Raw genomic sequence first — 23513 nt, forward strand, 5'->3', positions numbered from 1 at the left:
AATTAAGATATTATTTAACTGAAAATAAGGCACTCAAACTTTGTGCATAATCCTACTTCTAGATCTAGTTCTCCATTCTAACAAGAATAACTTTCTCATCCTCAAGTTTACTGCTTCATAACAAGAAACTATGATGCTGCAACTATATCCCTGCTCATAACATCACCATTCAGTGGACAGCTGATTGATATCATCATGGACAGAGAAAATGAAGCCAAAGAGACTGAGGGCTTGAAATCTTATTTCTAACTGCAGAACTTACTAAATTTAACCTGCAAGATAGAACAAATATGTACATAGAGCTCCAGTTTCTCTTATGTTGATTTTTGGCAATGTAAACCTTTTTAAGAACATGAATTCTGTCACATCACATGAAGGTCATTACAGAATATTTTACAACTGTAGTGGCTTGAAATCCTATTTGGTCTTTGTAAATCAAAACATCAGTTTGGGTTTTTTTTGTTTAGTCTTGAAAAATGTACGTACTGTGGCTGAAATTAATTTGTACCAGGTTAAAAAGTGACCTTTTTTTGTTGTTGCTCTTCCTTGCATACTAAATTACTGTTAAATTTATTGCAGGCACATGAACGACTAGAAGATACCAAACTAGAGGCTGTAGGTGAAAACAATCTGGAGCTAGTGAATGAAATACTTGAAGACATTAGCCCCTTAATAAATTCAGATGAGAACATTGCAGAGTTGGTTGGCATACTTAAGGAGCCTCATTTTCAGGTATTATTTCTTGCTTGTAACTTATAAAGTGCAGACAATTTTTCATTTTTGCTTGGTTTGCCAAATAAAAACAAACCCACAAAATGTAGAAGATTTTTACTCAGATTTAATCTTATGTTCTGACATTTATTTGGAAATCAGTTGATATGAAATTGATGAAGAATATATATTGTTAGAACAAAAGTGAAACAATTTGGGGCTATATAAACATTTTTACAAAGTTTTATTTCCATTTATTTACCTTGATTGGTTGGAGGTCTGAAGCACATGCTCTTCAGAAAAGCTTTCAAAATTAGTTTTGAAACTTAGTACTTGGCCTTGCTTGAGATACAGCAACAAGATCAAGTCTTGGCCTCTTTATTTCTATTCAATTTGATATTTAGCCTGACCTTCCAAATTTGGTCAAGGTGGGTTAAAAGTAAACATACCCAATTCAATGCACATAAATATTATAACACAATATTACAAGTGCATAAGCAGTATAAATAGTCATTAACAAGGATTCAATAAAACAGTAGAAGGATATTTCTAACTTTTTTCTCTTCTACCCTTTGCTAAAGTTTATTTCAAAGCTTTCCTAAGGACATTAGATTAGGTAAATGATGCACCAATAACTGTAGTTTATCCTACCAATTCAGTATTGCGCAAGAAAATGCATGATTTTGATCCACTGCTGAACTTGCCACATTTATAAGTTAAATGACTAAAAAAAAAAAAAAGATAAAATTGTCGACTTGAAGGTACAATAGGTGAACAGGTGTATAATGAACTAATTGGCCTATCAAATAGGCAGGATAAAAGTTATGCAAGAGCTTAAATTGTCAAGGCCTTAAACTTAACCTGCTGGGCAATCGGTAACCAATGAAGTGTGATTAATGATCATTTTACACAGATTCTAATCTTAGCCTAAATTAACAACCTAACAGCAGTATTTTGTATTAACTGCAAACGTCTTGTATATTTTGATGGTATCCCCAAGTACAAGATATTGCAGTAGTCAGTGCTTGACATAATTGTGTATACGATTTTCACAAAGTCTGGTTAAAAGCCAAATCCCTCTGACATAAGTAATGTCTTTCTTCACCACGGAGGACATATGAATATCTAAAGTCAAAGCAGAATCTGTCTAGCAACAGAAGCTTTGTACCTGATATTTGGCTTGGATTACAGTCCCATCCTATCATATATATAGATTGTTGTACAGTGCTTCTGGACCTAGAGTACTTCTTTCTATTGGGTCTTGCATATCAACCTACTCCCATCTGTTCATAACTTAATGATACTCAAGCACTTGCTTTGGGGAGGTTAAATATCTAACCAACCCGCCCCCAAAGGGACCTTAAATTGGATATCATCCACAAACATTTGGAAACTTCCTAGCGTGTAGACAGATGGACTCAAGACCAGTGAGTTTGTTCCCCTGCCAGCAGATAGACAGAGCAAACTGACCTTACAGTGTGTGTGTGTGTGTGTGTGTGTGTGTGTGTATATGTATATATATATATATATATATCCCTGCAGTGATCCCAGTTTGCCAGTATTCTCTGTCTCCAGCAGATGGGGGATGTGCATCTGTCTCCAGCAGATGGGGGATGTGCATCTCCTTATGGGGATTGCTTTCAGTTTTTTGAAAGGAGAAACTTAAAATTCTAAATTCAGGAAAAGAAAGCCCTGCTCTCCTGCAGTGATACCTAAGGTCCCTCCCCCAGTTGAGAATTCTTGAGGCGATTTCCGTGGTCCCTCAGAGGTGTGCCTTGGTCTGTTAGCTGGGTTTCCCAGCGTGGACTTAGCTGATAGTTCAGCTGAAAGGCAGCGGGTACAGTGGTGATGGCAGATGCCCTCTTCCCCCGCAGCCAGAGACCGTCTTTATACTCAGCAGGTAAGTGCTGAGCTCAGGTAAGGTTTAAAAAAAAAAAAAAAAGAGGAGAAAGTTTTACCTGAATCAGATACAGAGGGGTTTCAGGACTTTCTTCGGTCTCCGTTCTCGGCATGCCATGTCTATGTTCGCTCCCGCTCCTGTTGGGGTTGGGGAACTGGGCAGCCTGGCGGGTTGAATGGCTTCTGGTGGACTTAGGCCCTGAATTTAGGATTTTTTCTTGCTTGCTGCGTGATAGGACGTGGCAGTTTTCACGTGCTCTTGTGTGTGTGTTCTGCTGCCCTCTATAGGCCATCGGTGTGCGTAGTGTCAGCTCTGCGCACGCGTTGTGCGCTCGGATGTTGGGTGTGCTTTTTACGCGTACAAATTGTTTTTGCGCGTTCAACTTGGCGCACAGGTTGTGCGTGCGCCTTGCTGCCTTTCTGCTAGGCGCTTTATTTTTTGGGCACATTTCATTTTTGAGCTTGAGCCGTTCCGATGCATGTTTACCGCAGTGATGGCACTGGTAAGCAAGAAGCCTAAGTGTCTTCCTATTTGTGTTGCCTGTCCTATTAGAGCTTCTCAGCCTGACCTGATTTCTAACCTGTGTCAGTGCTACTCAGGGAGAGTTGTCCTCCTCAGATTTTGCTAAGGCTGGCTCTTCCCATTCTGATGATGGGTTGGTCACGGCCTTGACTGGGGGGAGGCCAAATCTTGGGTCTCCCTTGACTGGCTCCTCCGGTGGGAGGGCATTTCTGTGGGACCAGATCTAGTTCCTTTTCCCATAGATAAGCAGCAGCATGAATTAGCCATGCTTTCTGGGACATCCTCCGGGTGGCTAGGTGGTGGAGCTCTCTTAGAACACTGAGCCTTTTCAGTGTAGTGTGCCTGTATGGATCTTCCCGCATAGCCCCAGTCTCCCTCAGTCTGTTTTTTTCCATGCACCTACCTGCACATGGAGCTCCTTTCTCCTCACGGAATTTTTTTCTGCCTGACGGGAAAACTTCTTTTTATCCGAGATGCCATGGCCACCAGGGTTCAAATTTTGCCAGTGTGGCAAAATCATGTCTGTGACCGGCCATGCAAGATGTTTCATTTGCCTCAGACTACAACATGATCAAACGACCTGCAGGGACTGTGGACGCATGTCCCCCAAGCCCAGTGACAAAGGGCTGCCAGGATCGCCAAACTGTGGGAAGCAGCATTGGGATCCCATGCCCCTTCTGAAGATTCGACCAAGTCTTCTCCGGTTACCCCCCCCCCCCCAGACCACCAAAGTGTCGATGCATCGTCGAGCCTCCTCGTTAGGGCCTCCCGGTTTGTCCAGGCCGGTGCCGAAGCGAGCTCCTGCAGCATTGATGCACGACGCAGGGGATGCGTTGGTGGTGCTGAAGATGCCATCGGCGCCAACTGTCGTCGAGCCCCCGATGCACCAACTCCTCTGAACTGGAGACTTGACCATGTGATTTGGTACCGAAGTATATACAAAGTGTCAATGACACATCGAAGCACGTCGAGGCCAACGCCCTCAATGCACAGCACTACCAAGACACCAAAGAAGCACTCATCAGGGCACAAACGGCCCAGGGAACCATCCCCACTCTTAGTGGTGGACTCCGATATGGCGCCGCCTTCTCCAGTTGCCTCTCACAGTTCCTCGGCCTCATCCAGGGTTTACTCTGGCCTGTCCACTGCCTCACAGCACAAGAAAAAATCATGCCTCCAGGAACCCTTGCAAAAGAGACACAAGCGGCTTCCGGACCTACTCCAACCAAGAGGTCCTGTTGGCTGCAGTACCTTCCAGCGGTGCTCACAGGGAACCTGTGCCTGTCCTTCAGGATACCTTAGCCTCTCAGGCAGTGTCTCAGATTTCCCTCATCCTGTCTAAATTTCTCACTACCGTTGAGCAACAAGGGAAACGTCCAGCCGAGATACCTCTGGAAGCCCCTCCATCGCCGCAGGAAAGCCTCAGTCTGGAGACTTCTCCTTCTGGGGATATTTACCCCCATCCTTCCACTTCACCAGGATCCTCCACAGGGTATCCTTCTGACCCTGCAGAAGAACAACCAGAGCCTGTATCTCCACCGGAGGATCTATCATATTCCAAGTTTGTGGAAAAAGTGGGCCAACGTCTCAACATTGAGGCTAGGAAAATACCTGACCCAAGAGCAGAAGTCCTGGGTATCCTTAAAATCTTTGAATAACCTTTGGAACCCACAGCCTTGCCCTCTCACACTGTCCTGGATGCTGTCATGACTAGGGCCTTGGAATCTCCCTTTTGTGGGACCACCAACCTTGCGCAAGACTAATTTAAAATTCTGTATGCGGCAATCATGATTTTATTCCACAGTGCAACTTCCTCATGTCTCAATGGTAGTGGAGTCAGCTATGTAGAAGGCCAAAAAATCACATCTGCATTCAAACACTCCACCCGGGAAAGATTCCAAATACTTGGATGATTTTGCTGGTTTGTTTTTTTTCTTGTTGAAGACTTGGACATTATCTTTGTATGAGTCCTGAAACAGGCCAAAAGTTTGAATATGTATACCATGCTTTGATGGAAATTTTTTTTTTAGTATTTGCATTTCTTGAAAATTATACTCAAAAGTGAACATACAGAAAATCATGACAATAGCAACATCACCATGAACATTTCAAAAAAATAAATCCAATTCTTCACCCCCTGTCCCTCCCCAGAATCCAGGTGGAAGCAGACTGTAGGTGGATCCAGTGTTCAAATCAAGGAATCAGACTCTAACCTTGATAGGCATCATACCAGAGTTGATGGGGTCCCCAAATATTGAACTTCAGCATCATTCTTCAAAACTGTCATTTCCTAAAATAATGAACCATACAAAGTTATTAGCCTACTATAGTCAGAGGTGAAATAGTTGGTTTCTTCCACCAGTTTATCATTGCCACTAGATATAGGTTGGCAATCTATAGAATCAGATGTTGCAATGAAAGTGACATGTCAGGAACAGGAATGTGTGGAAGAATACATTTTGGGATCTTTAGGAGGAGTAATCTGTATTATATCTCTAACCCCAAAATCTGTTCCCAGAATTGAACCAATGGGCATTGCGACCAGACATGAAGCCAGCAATCCTTGCTAACAATGGGACACATTTTATGAAGCCTTTCTGGCTTGAGATAGCAACAATATAATAATTTATATCCATTCTCTAATAACACAGCAGAAAATGAGCTTCACCCCACCAATATGAAAAAAGATACAATGTATTCTCATTCTAAACTTCTCCCAGATCTTGTTCCCATGCCTCTTAAATGCCTAGGCTTGGTGGTTGGTTAACTCAGCAAAGCATAGTTTCAAAATGAACCTTTTAATGCTACTTGCTTTGTCACAATAACTCTCTAACATACGGGCTGATACAGAAAACTTCGCGGGAGAGCAGGCGTGTGGCCACTCTCCGGGGTGCGCGATCGAGTAAATTTTATGTAAATGAGGGCCTGCTGTAAAAGGAGGCGCTAGGGACACTAGTGCGTCCCTAGCGCCTCCTTTTTGACAGAAGCGGTGGCTGTCAGCGGGTTTGACAGCCGACTCTCAATTTTATTGGCGTCTGTTCTCGAATCCGTTGACAGCTACGGGTTCTGAAAACAGACGCCGGCTAATTTGAGTGTCAGTCTTCCAACCTGTGGGCAGATTAAAATTAAAAATTAAATTTTTTTTTACTTTTGGGGCCTCTGACTTAATATCGCCAAAGGCAGGCATTAATTTCTGAAAGTAAAATGTGCGGCTTGGCTGCACATTTTACTTTCTGGATCACGCGGGAATGACTAATAGGCCCATCAAGATGCATTTGCATGTTGCGGAGCGCACTTTGCTGTATCGGCCCGATAGTTTTCCCCTTCTGTAAATCCAATTTAACAGGGGCTAATGCACATAATACTTTAACTGGAGATAGGGAAATTTATCTCAAGGTGTTAAAGAATAGTCTCCCATAAGGCTGTCAAAGCTTAATATGCCTTGGTTCCCCCAAATATGTTCAAATTGACTAATCCCAATTGTGTCCCACCTCTGAAAAACTGGGGAATTAAGCCTAGGTTGAAAGTCAGCATTAAATCAATTAAATGGGAGATTTAAAAAAATAATTCCTAATCCCCCAACAACGAGGTTTTCCAGTTAACCCGTAAGCTAAGTTTAAACCTTATAAAAAGAGATATTGCAACAAAAGTAAGTCTTGATCTTCTTGGTAGCCACACAAATGCCAATACTGATTTCTCATTGTTGACCCATTGTTTGCCTTCTACCCCACAATATCACTCCACTGCTCTCAATTGAGGTCAAACATTTTGACATTGGGAATTCTGATACCTTAAGCTAGTAAAGTACTGATTCAGTAGGCCTCAGGGGGTCTATGCTTCCATATATATTACTGAAAAGCTTTCTTTGCAAAATTTTGAAAAATTTGTTGGGTACTGAGATCGGCAAAATCTGATTGATGCAATTCTAACTATCCAAGATAAATTATGCTGGTTCCACTTATCTAGCTCTCTAGAGATAGTCATAGGTTCATAATAAAACATGAAAAAATTGTCCTGTACCGATATAGACCCCTAAGTATTTCAGCTTCTCTCTTGCCCACTTAAAAGTAAACTTGAGTTTCAGCCTACTTACAGTATTCAATGAGAGTGGAATATTAAGGAGTCCAGACTTGTCCATATTTATCTTAAATCCTGAAACTTTACCTAACCCTCTAATTCCAGAGCTAGCAATCTCAAGGAGGTCTCAGGCGTACTCAAAGTAAATATGAGGTCATCTGTGAAAAGTGAGATCTTAGGTACTTCTCCCACCGAGATAACCCCTTATCCTGAGGTTCGATCTAATATGCTAAAAAGCTCCATGCTGAGAGCAAATTAATGAATATTTGTTTAATGTACCCTATAGTCATAATCCTCCTGATTTTGAAACAAAAATATCTGGGTTTGGTTCCAACAAAAATGGCACAAGGTTTCACATTGGTACTCGAACGTTCCTCATTTATCTGCATTTCCTTATTCATGCAGGACTAGGCCTGACAAGTGGGTTATATATGTCGTTGCCCCAACCCGCCAGCAGATAGAGAAAAAAAAACAATACTGAAAACCAACTTCAGCTGTTCAGGATTTCTCTGTCATCAGCAGATGGTGCAGACATGGACTGATAGTAGGCCATCCTAGGAAGGCTTTAAGACCAGGTTTCCGGTGGAGCATAGGCAGAGTCTCTTAGGGGGTGCTGTGGTTGATTCTCCCTTTTGCCTTGGGAACAGACCCAGTCAGGGTCTGACATCGAGCACAGAATGGTTCCAGGTTATTTTATTTCCTTAGTGGGACCGGCAGCAAGAGCTACTGATAGTATGTCTCAATTCTTGGAGAGCATCAGGGAGGCAGTAAGCTTAGCTAACAACAAAAAAAGTCTTTGTGGCATAGCTTTTTTTTTTTTTTTTTTTCTCCTGAACTGCCTCTCGTTCTCTTATGGAGCTGTGCTGGATTTGGATGCAGTCAGGGGGTCTGAGTGATCATGCTCTCCTCTCTCTCTCTCCTTCCTCCCTTACTTCTGGTAAGGCTGTAAAAAGAGGGAGGCACAATGTTGCAGATAAATCATGGTGGCTCGGTTTGTCAACTGGTGTATTCTGTTTGGTTTGTGAGTAAGCAAATGCACCCTGCCAAGCAAAACCTGGTGTGTACTCCAAATTGAGCCCTGGTCCCTACATGAAAGCACTGTAGTGCACATCGAACAACTCCTGGTCTACACTCCTGTTTTGAATATATCAGCAGACATTTCATCGCTGCTTCGTACCAAAAGTAAAACAAGCATGCCAGGCTCTTTTCCCTCCTCTCTCTCTTTCTCTCTCCCTCCAATAGTAGAACAGGAATGTTCCATGGGATCTACATATTTTCCCACAGGCATAGCAGAGCTTTTGCAGCTCCAGTTCTCTATTGAGTTATTTCACCAGGCGACCTTACAGACATGTTGGAGTTCTGATCTCCTGCTCTGTCTGATAGCTGAGTGATGAAAGGAGCAGCCTGTATAAACTGCGCTTTTCCCCTCTGCACAAATGAAGTTTCCCAGGGGTGGTTTAAGGATAAATTAGGTTTATGAGGCTATAGATTGCTGCAGCCTGATATTCAAAAAAAATAAACAAACCCCAGGGTGTTCCTGCTTGGGCAGCATCTTTTGGATTTCTCCTTGAGCCCTTCCTAGCCCTTAATTCATGTCGCAGCATGGAACAACATTATACTTGGGGTGCTAGATCACGGCACTGGCTGGGACAGTCTTAGGGAACTGGGTGAACAAGACGAAGAGGTCATAGCCAATCCAGCAGACAGGGGGTGATTGCCCCCTTAGAAGGAGATAATGCCTCACTAGGGAGGAGGCTGTTCTGCAGAGAGAAGCTGTTGACCCTTACTTCTGGGCTATGACTTCCCTGCAGCTCTTTGATAGGAATGAGAAATGATAGTATGTAAAGGGGGCGGGGGGTGGAATCCTTTATTCCTGAGTGGAATTAGGCCCGCCCTCCAAACTTCCTGCTATGTCTGACTGTTGGAGATGGTATTTTCTCAATATGAGAAACCTGATTCCATACTTAAGACAATGAAGGATTTATATTCCCTTTCCAGAGTAGAGAAGGATCACCTAGGACACAACACTTCTTCTTTTAAGCCCATAATCGGTGGATGAAAACATCAACATTCAGGGTCCCCCGTGATAGAAAAATTGAGTTTCTGCTTAACTGATCCTCCTTTTTACTATAGTCTCTCTCACTAGGCAGTTACATGCAATGGCTTTGTGATTTGAGTCGTCCTGTATCGGGTCCAGCATCCCTTGAAGGTGACCATGGTAACTTTCACCACAGGTAGTAAGTGTGCTGAGCGGATAGGTCTTGAACCTGCAGCTCCTGGATGAATTCATGTCTGGGGAATCTCACAGTGAGCTCCCCAGCTAGGAGCTCCTTTGGTTGAATCTGCCATGTGGCCTGGCTCACTTTAGTTCAAGATGGAGCCACATTGTTTAAGGTATACTAGGTGGGTGAATGTTACTACTCCCTCAACACTGTTGTAAACAATACATTTTTATAAGAGGGAGCAAATTTTTATTATCACAAGAAATCTTTAATAACAAAACAAGTGTCATAAAATACACTCATGCACTCACACATTACTCATTAAAATACAAATTGAAGCCTAGTTACAGAACAAATCAGAATACCTCACGTATCACTACCAAGATATTAAGAGGGTGTTTCAAATATAACTGAAAACATGTCTGTGCTTCCTGTGGCTATCTGAAACCACTTAAACTCTAAAGATTTTTATACCTCTCTAAATATCCAACCTGTTAGTCTTGGTTACAGTATGCATATGTAAATCACTACACAAAGTACATGTAACTTCAGTGTATCCAAATGTTTAAATCCTTCAAGTTCTCTTCATCTGGTGTTCTTCACTAAATGCTTTATTCATCAATACGAAGGCAATGCTACATTAATTACACGGTATGAACCCCAACAAGAGGCCCTTATTTCTCTGATTTCAGCTTCATCAGGGGGAAGTTGACCATCTAGGAAAACAAACCCATATATCTTTACTTTTAATGAACACAATACTGTGTTAAGACACACTGTCTAAACCATTTGAAAAAATGTTTACCTGTCTTGCTTTTTAAAAAAAACTCTTTTCAACAGACCACCTGCATTATTCATAGATCACTAGTCCCATAATATCTTCCACCAGCTCGACAAGGATCTCACAGGCTGAGTCGCAACACGTACATGTCTGATTCTCAACTCATTTTTCATGCGAATTGCCACAACATACTCTATAAGAACAATGCATAATTTACTAACTTTCCACACACATTATCATAGTTCGTGGCAAATCATTAAATCAACTCCTATCATATATTGGACTCAAATTTAACGTACCTGGTAATTACACCAACCCTCAACAACGTCTCCAAAAATACAGAAACGTTTAAGTCAGGACTGAAGCCAACTCACAGCGCTGCTCCACAAAAAGACGCCGCTGCTATGACTTACTCATGATACTTTTAAAGCATTCGAAAAAATGCCACTGCCTAACCAATGCATATGGCGTGTGAGCCGACGCCCGAATGCACGCTTAAACGTGCCTCAACAACTAGCCCTTCATGCGGCACGTGCCAGTGTGTGCTGACGTCACGTGCCGGTGCGCACTGACACTATCAAACCATAGGTAACTCGTAACATGAAATCCAAAGGCAATGATCACAACACCTATCTCTAACCACACCAATCACCCAAAATAGCAAGCTGGAAAATGTCCAAACCTCACACAAACTTCGACATGGCATATGGTACTAAACCATCCTCTCACATCCCCACCAAATCTCCTATCACAACTATAATCATTTACTCATATAAAGATCACCATTCATTTTCCCCACACATAACCACATATATTGTCAATCCAGGGACTACTACAGTCAATACTCAAAAGCTAGTATACTAAATTTATATGACCTGAAGAAAACAAAAACCATTACCCACAGACTATTTGTCTACCAATATTACTAAGTTGACACTGCCTGAAAAAATGCCTGCATAATAACCATACAGAAGCGATACTTCACTATAAATAGAATGGGCATCAGTCCTGTAGACCTATTTCAACATTCAACCCACTAGGGACCAAGGTGTTCCACTCAAAAATACATTTTTTGCTCCTACTGAGTAAGCAGACATTGAGTATCCCCTTCTACACTATAACATTGTTTAATTACAAAATATTTAATATCTTCCACACTGTTTTTGTCTCCAGTGGGTAACTAATGGAGCAGACTCTTTTCCAGTATGAACACAACGTTTGTGCTCAACTATCCTTTGCCTGATGGATCTATTAGTATGACCAATGTAAACTAACGTACATGGGCATATTATTGCGTAGACCACTCTTTCACTAGAGAGAAAAATGTCCTGGAAGGATGTATGGGCGATTCCCTATCTTAAACTGATGTTGTATGGATAATACATTAGAACAGGCAGAACAGTGCCCACATTCAAATTTCCCTTGTGGGAGCTGTGCATCTACCAACCGTTCCCTATTATTGTGTCTCAATTTAAATCTTAAATTTTTGCCCTTTTTAGTGGCAAAAATGGGATTATCAACAAAACACGGCAAGGTGGATAACAGACCAATGCCTTAAAATACTTTGTTTAATGGCTGTAGTTTTAGAGGAATAAAGCAAAGTACAAACAATTCTAGATATCCTTTCTTTATGTTGAACCTTCAAAAGATTCACGATTCACATAAAGACCTCGTTTAAATGCTCTCTTGACTGTTTGCTGTAACCTCTTTCCAAAAATCTGGCAGATAATTCTTGCGCCTTAGTTCTATAATCCATCACAGAGGAACACAATCTCTGATATTGGAGAAATTGTCCACAAGGTATATTTTCTTTCAATTTTCTAGGGTGGAAATTGCATGAAGCAGAGTATTTCTATCGGTAGGTTTCCTGTAAACTGTCATCTCCATCCCTGAGCTACCTTTACTAACCGACATATCAAGGAAGGTGACAGTCGTTGCATGACTGGAAAAAGAAAATTGTAGATTAGCATCACACTGATTCATATATACCTGAAATTTCAGTAACATGCCTTCATCACCCTTCCACAAAAAGAAAAGGTCATCGATATACCTTTTCCAGATGATGACATAATCAAAAAAACCTGGATGCATATATGAACTGGGATTCATATTCTGCCACATACAATCCCGCCACTGAAGGTGCTTGAGGGGATCCCATAGGAATGCCTCTGATCTGTTTTGTAAAATACATTATCAAACCGGAAATAACTGTCAGAACTAATTCAACCAACTCTACCATTAAACAATATTTTCTGTTATAAGATACCATCTGCTTCAACATCTTATGAAGTATAGAAAGAGCTTCAATCTGGGGGATACATGTGTACAAAGATGTGATATCAGTAGTAACTAACCATTATACATGACACTGTTGAACATCCCCAGTACTATCCAAGAAATCCATAGTCTCTCACACATGATTGTACCCGTACTTCCAAAGGTTGGAGATGCCGATCAATATATTTAGCTATAGACTCAAACACTGAACCAATGCCTGAGGCGATAGGTCGTCCTGGCGCTGTAGACAAGGATTTGTGAATTTTGGGCACAGTATAAAAGTAAGGAATAGATGGAAAAGGTTGATATAACCATTGAAATTCCTTTCGACTAATAACTCCTACCTTAAGTGCCACATCAAGCAAGCCTTTGATTGGTACTAACAGATCACTGGTGGGATCATCATTCAGTTTAACATATGTCGACTCATCTTGTAACTGTCTGATAGCATCTTGTTATACCACTTAGTATCTAGTACAACAACTACTCCCCCTTTATCTGCGGCAGAAATTGTGACAGAGGGATCTGCTCTCAACATTTTAATAGCATGACTTTCTGCTATATTTAAATTGAATTTGATCCTTTCTGTTTCAGATTCAATGATTTACCAAATCTTTCATAACTAAAGTTTCGAATGCTGTAACTAAAGGATGCGGAGGAGTTGGCGGCATCCATTTAGAAGGTTTATGTAACTGGTTCCCTGAATCTTGATGAGCCAAAGAGGTACCAAAAAACTCTCTCAATTTAATCCTCCTGAAAAATTTATTGAACTCTACTCAAGTGTAGAATGGGTCATGTTTCTCTGAGGGAACAAATGTTAACCCTTTGTTTAAAACAGACCAAATAGCAGGAGTTAAATTTTTGGAAGAAATGAAATACTGATTTAGACAGTGTGTCTTAACACGGTATTGTGTTCATTAAAAGTAAAGATATATGGGTTTGTTTTCCTAGAAGGTCAACTTCCCCCTGATGAAGCTGAAATCAGAGAAATAAGGGCCTCTTGTCGGGGTTCATACCATGTAATTAATGTCGCACTGCCTTCATATTGATGAATAAAGCATTTAGTGAAGAACACCAGATGAAGAGAACTTGAAGGATTTAAACATTTGGATACACTGAAGTTACATGTACTTTGTGTAGTGATTTACATATACATATTGTAACCAAGACTTAACAGGTTGGATATTTAGAGAAGGTATAAAAATCTTTAGAGTTGTAAGTGGTTTCAGATAGCCACAGCAAGCACAAAGACATGTTTTCAGTTATATTTGAAACATCCTCTTGATATCTTGGTAGTGATACGTGAGGTATTCTGATTTGTTCTGTAACTATGCTTCAACTTGTATTTTAATGAGTAATGTGTGAGTGCATGAGTGTATTTTGTGGTGATAAAAATTTGCTCCCTCTTATAAAAATGTATTGTTTGCCATAGTATTTAAGCCATGCTTCTTGGAAGCTCCCACAGAGTGATGGCCATTGGAATCTCAACCTTTTTCTACAGGTTTACCATCTCTAAGATTAACTGCTCTTTGGAGTAGTCCTGGAAGTTTAGGGACCAAAATTCAGAGGCCAGCTAAGGGTGTTTAGTGGAAGCCCCTCCAGCCCCTCAGTACCAGCCTTACTCTGGCCCTTTTTCAGAGGATACAAGCAATATGCCCAAGCAGTGCACTCCCTTCTGAGTTCAGCTGGTGTGTACTTGGTATGCTCCTTCACAATGACTTAGTGTTCTAGGTGGTTGGATACCACTCAAGGGACTTCCCTGTATATAAGCTTGGGGTTAATAGTTGTAGGTTGATTTGGTCGACCACAGGTTTGGGGGTGCCGTGTCTCCCTTGAAAAGAAATTAAGAAATAAGAAATTGCCATGTTGGGTCAGACCAAGGGTCCATCAATCCCAGTATCCTGTTTCCAACAGAGGCCAAACCAGGGCACAAGAATCTGGCAAGTACCCAAACACCAAGAAGATCCCATGCTACTGATGCAATTAATAGCAGAGGCTATTAGCTAAGTAAACTTGATTAATAGCAGTTAACGGACTTCTGCAAGAACTTATCCAAACCTTTTTTGAACCCAGCTACACTAACTGCACTAACCACGTCCTCTGGCAACAAATTCCAGAGCTTAATTGTGTTGAGTGAAAACAAATTTTCTCCGATTAGTCTTAAATGTGCTACTTGCTAATTTCATGGAATGCCCCCTAGTCCTTCTATTATCTGAAAGTGTAAATAACAGATTCCCATCTACTCATTCAAGACCTCTCATGATCTTAAAGACCTCTATCATATCCCCCCCTCAGCTGTCTCTTCTCCAAGCTGAACAGCCCCAACTTCTTCAGTCTTTCCTCATAGGAGAGCTGTTCCATTCCCTTTAACATTTTGGTTGCCCTTCTCTGCACTTTCTCTATCGCAACTATATCTTTTTTGAGATGCGGCGGCCAGAATTGTGTACACTAATCAAAGTGCGGTCTCACCATGGAGTGATACAGAGGCATTATGAAATTTTCTGTTAGGGCATAATTCTATTTCTCCTAGCACAAGCAGGATGGTAGTCCTCACATATGGATGACATCAGATGGAGCTTGGAATGGAAAACTTCTGTCAATGTTTCTAGAACTTTGACTGGCACCCTGATCATGCTTAGCATGCCCTAATCCAAGTGTCCATGTGGGGTCTCTCTTCAGTCTTTTTTTTTCCCCACGGAGCTGTCATCTCATGTTCATGGAGCTTGTGCTCTTTCTTGGAAAACTTCAAGTATTTGGCTAATTTTGGAATTTTTCCTGTGCTGGGTCCCTCTATGGTTCCCCCGTCTTCAGTCAGTCTAGCTATGCGGTAAATTACTTTTATGCGGTCTGTTCCCAATAGTGGTGTCCTTCTGGGCCCACTGGCCATTAACTATTTGCCGGCCTTGTTATTTCTTTGTTCTGTATGGTGTTGTCAGGTTTTCATCTGTGCCCCCAGTGTCCTAGGCCACTGTCCATTTCAAATTCGCACAGTGTGCATCCTTTGCCTGGCGGCATCCCACAACGTACATGGGTGTGTGTGACCAGATGATGCCCAAGGGCTGGCGTGCCCGCCTGGACAAAATGGAGAAGATTTCCTAGCATGTAGCCAGATGGACTCAGAACCAGTGGGTTATGTGCTCTTCTGCTAGCAGATGAGAGACTGAGTCAGATTTCAAAGCTGATATCACCCTAGATATACCCCTGTAGTGACCTCATCTCCTCAGTATCTCTGTCTCCTAGCAGATGCGGACGCTATCCCCACACTAGCGCACCGTTAGAGAAATTGCAGCACAGAGAAGAAATTCTTACCTTCATTTTAAAGAGGATTGAGCCTCGCTCTCCAGTGATATCTAAGGGTCCCTCCCCCAGTTGAGAATTCCTGAGGTAATTTTCGATATCCCTCAGAGGGGTGCCTTGGTCTGGTAGCCAGCTCCCGGTGTGGACTTAGCCACTAGAGCAGCTGAAAGGCAGCGGGTGCATAACCGAGCGCGGTGGTGAAGGTTAAGCCCTCTCCCCCCACAGCTGGAGACTGTCCCTGTATGCGGCCTGTAAGCGCCGAGACCAGGTAAGCAGGAAACTTTAACTTAAGGTCTCCGGGCTCGGAGTACTGTACAGACTCAGTTTTCCATCTGGCGAAGTAAAGGGGAGCACCGATCGGGTTGGGCTAGGCCCCAGTCCGGTGCAGGGTTCCAGACACGTTCTATCTTGCGCGTGGGGGGCTTCTGCGCCATCTTCCCTCATTGGCCGTCAGTATTCGCAGGACAGGCTGGGCGGTCAGTGCGCCCAACTTGCGCGTCGCTAACATAGCCAAGCGCACATCTGCACGCAAACCTACATGCGCACATAAGTGCACATGCACATAAGAGCACGCATATCGAGGCACATTACCTGTGCGTCTATACACAGAGGCAATGGCACCGGTGGCAAAGAAACTCAGAAGGCACTCTCTTTGCACAGCCTGCCACATCAGAGCTGCACAGCCTGAACTGGAGTCCTGCCTGTCATCATTGCAAAGAAGCCCAGGGGGGGGGGTCCAAAGCCTGGGTCCTTCACAGTCTGAGGATGGGTCGGGAACTACCCTATAGGACAGCACCCCGGTCTTATGCAACTCCGAAATGGCGTCTTCTCCACAAGAGGGCATTTCAGTTCCCCTACTCACTCCCCTGGGGCTAATATGGGCCCAGGGGCCTTCTCCTGGTTGGAATTTTTCCAGGGACTGCAAGCCTTCGTTCAGGCGCAGTCAGACCCGGGTGGAACCCCAGCCGGGAACACCTGACCCTCCCGGCCCTGCTCGGGTGCCTCGAGACATGCCTTGCCTCACCAAAAATTTCCCTGACAGGGACCCAGACACCTCAGATGATGATGGTGGCTCACTGGAGGAAGGGGAAATCCCTCCAGGCCTGGAACCATACAGAACCAGGCTTCGCTTCTTCCACAGGGATGAATTGCCAGGCCTAGTTTCCCAGACTCTGAAGACTCTGGGGATTCCAGGCACGGACCCTATGGCGGAACTGAAGAAGAACCCCTTCTTGGGTGTCCCTTCGTTAGGCCTCATGCTATTTCCCAATGATGGAAGCCATCCAGGAACTGATTGACCTGGAGTGGGATTCCCCGGAGGCAAACTTTAAAGGGGGTCGGGCCTTGTACCCCCTGGAACCAGCGACCAGGGAACGCCTGTGTTTCCCAAAAATGGGCGCCATGGTCTGTGCTGTCTCAAAGCGAACAACCATTCCCATTGAGGGAGGGGGTGGCATTGAAGTATAATCAAGATAGACAATTAGAATCCATTCTTAAGCAAGCCTTCGACACAACAGCAATGACACTGCAGATCGCTTCCTGCTGCATGCTGGTAGCACGCTCTTGCTTGCTTCTCTCAAGGGAGACAGATAATTCCAGAACATAGGCTGGAGAAGCGATTGAACCTGCCTCAGCCTTCCTGACGGACGCAAGCTCAGACCTGGTGCATACGTCAGCAAGAGGCGTAGCCTCGGTAGTGGCAGCCAGAAGGCAGTTATGGTTGCGGAACTGGTCTGCAGACGCAACTTCTAAGGTGAATCTCACAAGAATGCCCTTTAAGGGATTGCTCCTGCTTGGAAGCGAATTAGAGAAATTTAGCCAGCAAGTAGGGCAAATCTCCAGTGCCTCAGCTACTGGAAGTCAGAGGAAAAAGATCCCCGCATCCTTCTCCCAGAAGAACTAGGGGCAGAGGCTCCCAATGCTTTCGACCCTTACAGGAATTCGTCGATCCAGGGGTACCTCATCCCTCCGGGAGGTCCCAGTCTTTTCGGAACTGACAAACCAAAAGAGGGAACAGGTCTGGGGGCAGGCTCGCCCGAGCTCCCCAATGAGAATGGGCCGACCCATCCACAGGAAGAGGAAATAGGGTGTCAACTTTCCCTCTTCTACCAACGATGGGTCGAAATGTCTGACAAATGGGTACTAAACCTCATTCGAGAAGGTTACTCTCTGGAGTTTCGCAGCATCCCTCGGGACAAATTTATATCACCCTGCCACTCCCATATCAAGAGACTGGCAGTGGAATCCACTCTGACAAGACTACTTAGCCTGAAGGCTATAACTCCGGTACCTACACCCCAGCAAAATACGGGGCGTTATTCCATTTATTTATTGTTCCCAAGAAAGAGGGGTCATTTAGACCCATCTTGGACCTCAAGAACATCATCTGTCATCTGCGGATACTACACTTCCGCGTGGAGTCTCTCCGTTCTGTGATAATGGCAGTACAACCGGGAGAGTTCCTAACCTCCCTGGACCTCTCCGAAGCCTATCTCCACATTCCAGTCCATCTAGACCTCCAGCGTTTTCTACGCTTTGTGCTACCCTTCAGCCTGGCAACCACCCTCAGAACATTCTTCAAAATTATGGTGGTTGAGGCGGCAACACTGAGGAAGGAAGGGATATTGGTACGCCCTTACTTGGATGACTGGCTCATCAGGGCAAAGTCTTCGGAAAAGAGCCTTCAGGTGACCAGCAGAGTCAAGAACCTACTACAGGAACTCAGGTCGTGAGCACTACTGCAGCCCTCTGTCTTTAGAGTACCTAGGGGCCTGTTTCAACACCAAACAGAACAAGGTCTTCATCCCTCCCCCGATGAGGAGAAAGCTGATGGAGCAATTACGATTGATTGACCAGTACGTGCCCCAAGGTATGGGACTATCATGGCATCAACCCTGGAGGTCATATCGTGGGCAAGGGCTCACATGCGACCACTCCAATGCTCCTTACTGTCATGCTGGAACCCACTGTCCCAAGACTACTCAATTCGCCTCCACCTACCAGCAGAGGTACGTTCTCAATTTCAGTGGTAGCTACAGGAAGACTATCTAAGCAGAGGAACTGGATCGTGCTCACCACAGACTCGAGCCTCCATGGGTGGGGAGCCCACTGTCAGGAACTGACGGCCCAGGGTCAATGGAACAAGGAAGAGACGGGATGGAACATAAATCGCCTGGAAGCTCGAGGTCAGACTAGCGTGCCTGCGATTCAGCCACAGGCTCCAAGGGCAAGTGATTCAAGTGATGTCTGACAACTGTTGCCTACATCAACTGCCAGGGAGGAACCAGGAGCCAGCAGGTGTCTCTGGATTTAGACCCCCTCATGGCATGGGCGGACGTAAACCTACAGGTGATCTCGGCCTCCCACATCGCAGGGAAAGACAACTTCTCAGCCGGCTTCCTCAGCAGAGAAAGCCTGGGCCTGGGGAAATGTGTGCTGTTGACCAGAGCCTTCCAACTGATAGTACATTGCTAGGGCCCCCCAGCCATAGACCTGCTGGCCACAGCTCTCAATGCCCAAGTCTTCAGGTTCTTCAGCTGCAGACGAGAACCACACTCCCAAGGAATTGATGCCCTAGTCCAGACCTGGCCTGAGGAGGACTTACTGTACACCTTCCCCCCCCCATGGCCTCTATTGGGCAAGATCATCTGCAAGAAAGAACACCACAGAGGACTAGTTCTACTAGTGGCCCTGGATTGGCCAAGACGCCCATGGTGCACAGACATGCAAAGACTCCTTGCAGGGAGCCCTCTGTGCCTACTTCCACATAGGGACCTTCTCCAGGAGGGCCCGATTCTTCACGAAGATCCGTCTCTATTCTCTCTTACGGGCCAATTCAGTAAAGTCCACGGGAGAGCGGACGAATGCCCGCTCTCCCGGCTCGCGCACAGGCCACTATTCTGTGCGCACGATTCTGTATTTAAATGAGGCCCGGAGGTAAAAACGGGCAAAAGAAGGCGCTAGGGGCACTAGCGTGTCCCTGGCACCTCCTTTTGGACCGGAGCGGCGGCTGTCAGTGGGTTTGACAGCCGACGCTCAATTTTGCCGGCATCGGTTCTTGAGCCCGCTGATGGCCCGGGCTCGGAAACCGGACGCTGGCAAAATTGAGCGTCCAGTTTTTGACCCGACAGCCGCTGGCTGACTTTTTTTTTTTTAATTTTTTTTATACGTTTGGAAAGTTTCGGGACCTCCGACTTAATATTGTCATGATATTAAGTCGGAGGGTGCACAGAAAAGCAGATTTTACTGCTTTTCTGTGCACTTTCCTGGTGCCCGAAGAAATTAGCGCCTACCTTTTGGGTAGGCGCTAATTTCTGTATCGCGCGGGAATACCTAATAGGGCCATCAACATGCATTTGCATGTTGCGGGCGCTATTAGGTTCAGCGGATTGGATGCGCGTTTTCGGCCCCTTACTGAATAAGGGGTAAGGGAAAACGCACGTCCAGTGTATCGGCCTGTTAGTCTGGCCCTTGAGAGGACTCGCCTGAAGAAGTGCGGTTACTCGAAGGCCGTGATTCTGCACGCAGAGCAGGGTGTCAAATTCTCAACGTCTCTGGCATACATGCGGATCTGGAAAATATTTGAAGCCTGGTGAGAGGACTGTGGGGTATCCCTGCGAACGGCTAAGATTCCCATAATTCTGGAATTTCTACTGGACAGTATGAAGAAAGGGTTGTCACTCAACTCCCTCAAGGTTCAAGTAGCAGCCCTCTCCTGCTTCAGAGCCGAAGTGAACAGAATCAGTCTATCAGCTCATACGGAATTGGCCCGTTTCCTTAAAGGGGTTAAGCAACTTCGACCGTCCCTAAAGTGGCCGGTTCCCCTATGGAACCTCAATCGGGTATTGGACTTTGTAGTGGGGGCTTCCTTCAGACCAATGCACAGTCTGTCACTATGCCTCTTAACATTGAAGACGGTATTCCCGGTGGAAATATATTCAGCCCGTCACATCTCCTAGCTACAGGCACTATCCTGTCTGGACCTGTTCCTTAGGTTCACTGCAGGAACGATACAGCTTCGCACTGTCCCCTCCTTCCTACCGAAAGTGGTGAGTTTCATTTGAACCAAGCCATCTCCCTTCCATCTCTGGATGAACATAAGGACTCTGAAGACTCCCGCCTTCTTCGCCATCTAAATGTCGGCAGACTCTTGGTATGATACCTGGAACAATCTGAACTGGTGCGCAAAATGGATCGCTTGTTTGTTCTCCACAGCGGGAAGAATCAAGGTGAAGCGGCCTTGCGAGCAACCATAACTCGCTGGATCAAGGAAGTAATCAAGGCAGCCTACATAGAGGCAGGAAAGCTCTTACCCCTGCAGGTTAAGGCTCATTCTACCAGGGCCCAGGTAGTATCTTGGGCAGTAGCCAAACTGCTGTCGCCTGCCGAGATCTGTCGAGCGGCGACATGGTCCTCCCTACACACCTTCTCCAGGTTCTACTGCCTGGATGTCCAGGCCCGAGAAGACGCAGCCTTCTCAAGGGCAGTACTAAGTGGGCCATGGGCAGCTTCCCGCCCTGTCTGGGAGTAGCTTTTGTACATCCTACTGGTCCTGAGTCCATCTGGCTATATGCTACGAAATGGAGAAATTACTTACCTGATAATTTTGTTTTCCTTAGTGTAGACAGATGGACTCAGCATCCCGCCCACGGGTGCCAAGGTAGAACCTGAGAAGCGAACCTCGATGCTATACAAATGTGGGTAAGCTAATGCCTACTTCTAGACCAGGGCGCCTGCAATACGACTGGAGTTGGCGTTACGCTGGTTAAGTGCACTGACGGTCTTCACTTTGAATCAAGTTTTAATCAAGTTTTTAATCAGGCTGGTTGTAGTTAGCCAATATATATATGTCCACAATGGCTTTTTGAAGGGGATACTGAGCTGAGGTGAGTACAGGGATATAACTAGGGTGTGACAGCTTTGAAATATGACTCAGTCTCCCATCTGCTAGCAGAAGACCACATAACCCACTGGTCCTGAGTCCATCTGTCTACACTAAGGAAAACAAAATTATCAGGTAACTAATTTCTCCATTTTTGGGCCTAAGAGGTCCAAGCCCTCTGTCTGCATGTGTCCTCGACATTGAAGGGTCATGGGGAACTGATGGGCACCTATCCCTTGCCTTCCGGCCCTCTACCGGTCACTCAGGAGGAGCAGGGGGCTGGAGATCAGGTTTTTTCGGTCTCCAGGATGTCTGGATCTTCGCCGTCCACCTCTGCGCTGGGGGAAAGACCAGGCTGGGCACCATGAGAAATCAAGAAAACATCAACATTGGGTGCCATCGGCACATAGAGCTGGACTCAGGCTGGCACTGGTTCCTACTGCAATGTCCCCAAGATGTGGAAGTTATACTCTCCAACGATGCCAGGGCTCCCAGCTGGTCCCCACTGATTCTGGTGTTGGGGGCAGACCTCCCTCGAGGCTCTGAGGAGGATTGCGCCATACCTCCTTCTGCCCAGCCAGTCCTGGCATTGGCGACCTTCGAGGAGGAGCTGAAGCACTAGGTATAATTGGCAGTGGATTGAGCCCTGTGGAGAATCGAGCCAGTGCCTCAGTCGGTGCCCGTGAATGTGGGCTCCTTGCTGGAGCTGCTGTTGGAGCGCCTCTGTCCTCTGTGTCCTCCTGACTCAGTTGGTTCTCGTGCCCTGAGGTCCATCGATTCCATGAAGGACACCGTTGCTTCCTCAGCTTGATGCTGTCCTGGTTCACAGCTCCTCAGATGAAGAAAGCCCTTCGAGGCTGGCGGCATCACTGCACCTTCCTGCTCCTCAGCCAGCCCTACCGGGTTTGCCTGCAGGTCTAGCAGCGCCATCGGGGCTGTCAGTGCCCATGATGCCTCGACCTTGGGGCAGGCCTGGGCCTTCGTCCCTGCTCATTTCAGTGAGGACGATGCCCCTTATGACTCCTGGGGTGATGACACCTTCGATTCCTCTTCGGAGGATTCTGAGGGTCTTCCCTCAGACCTGTCTCCTCTGGAGGAAGGGTGGAGGTCCCTGCCCGAGGACCTAACCTTTTTTGCTGGTTTTGTGCAGACCATGGCAGATGCCATTCTGTTCCAGTTGCCAGAAGAGGACGCCTGGCACAAGATGCTAGAGGTCCTCCAGTTTGTGGATGCCTCAGAGGTGGTGGCTGTCAATCCATGACATCTTCAAGATTTGGGAATACCCCTTCAAGGTTCCACCTACAAATAGGAAGGTGATTAGGGTGTACCTGGTCCAGCATTCTACCATTTTTAAAAAGCAGCAGCTCCCCCACCAATTGGTTGTAATTGAGTCCACATTGAAGGCCAAGCGCTCCCGCACTCATGCCTCTGCTCCCCTAGGGAGGGAACACAGGGTGCTGGATGCGCGGAGTAGGAAGGTCTTTCAGGGCGCCATACTGATATTCCGCATAGCCTACTACCAGCTCTCTATGACATGGTACTCCTGCAACCTCTGGAAGCAGGTTCAGGGTTCAGAAGGTGGCAGACAGTCTGCCCCAGCAACAGTAGGACGCTTTACTGGCAGTCGTGTGTCAGGGCCTCGAATGCGGGAAGCAAGAGGTACTCTCCACATAATGACTTTGAAACGTGGGAAAGGTTGCGGCTGCCGGCATTGGCACCTGCTGAATGGCTTGGCTCTGGGCCTGTGATCTCCGGCTAGACTTGCCGTGCACTGGCGAGAATCTTTTTGGTGATAAGGTGCAGGATGCAGTGGCTCAGTTGCGAGGCCACCATGAGACCCTCTAG

General features: G+C 45.5%; 1 protein-coding gene across 11 annotated transcripts in view; it reads left to right on the top strand.

Annotated features, from left to right (window-relative positions):
- Positions 1-23513, top strand: part of MPP6 (membrane palmitoylated protein 6) — a 299774-nt gene that overhangs the window by 101095 nt on the left and 175166 nt on the right. For 10 of the 11 annotated variants that reach the window (XM_029589113.1, XM_029589111.1, XM_029589117.1 and 7 more), the window contains one exon: positions 580-732. In XM_029589113.1, the coding sequence (XP_029444973.1) occupies positions 580-732 (153 nt within the window). Of the gene's footprint in view, positions 1-579; positions 733-13084; positions 13214-23513 lie in introns of those variants that run through there. The other variant, XM_029589122.1, reaches the window with a different exon arrangement.

This window comes from Rhinatrema bivittatum, chromosome 2 (genome assembly GCF_901001135.1).
Source record: "Rhinatrema bivittatum chromosome 2, aRhiBiv1.1, whole genome shotgun sequence".
In the NCBI taxonomy this organism is placed as follows: domain Eukaryota; kingdom Metazoa; phylum Chordata; class Amphibia; order Gymnophiona; family Rhinatrematidae; genus Rhinatrema; species Rhinatrema bivittatum.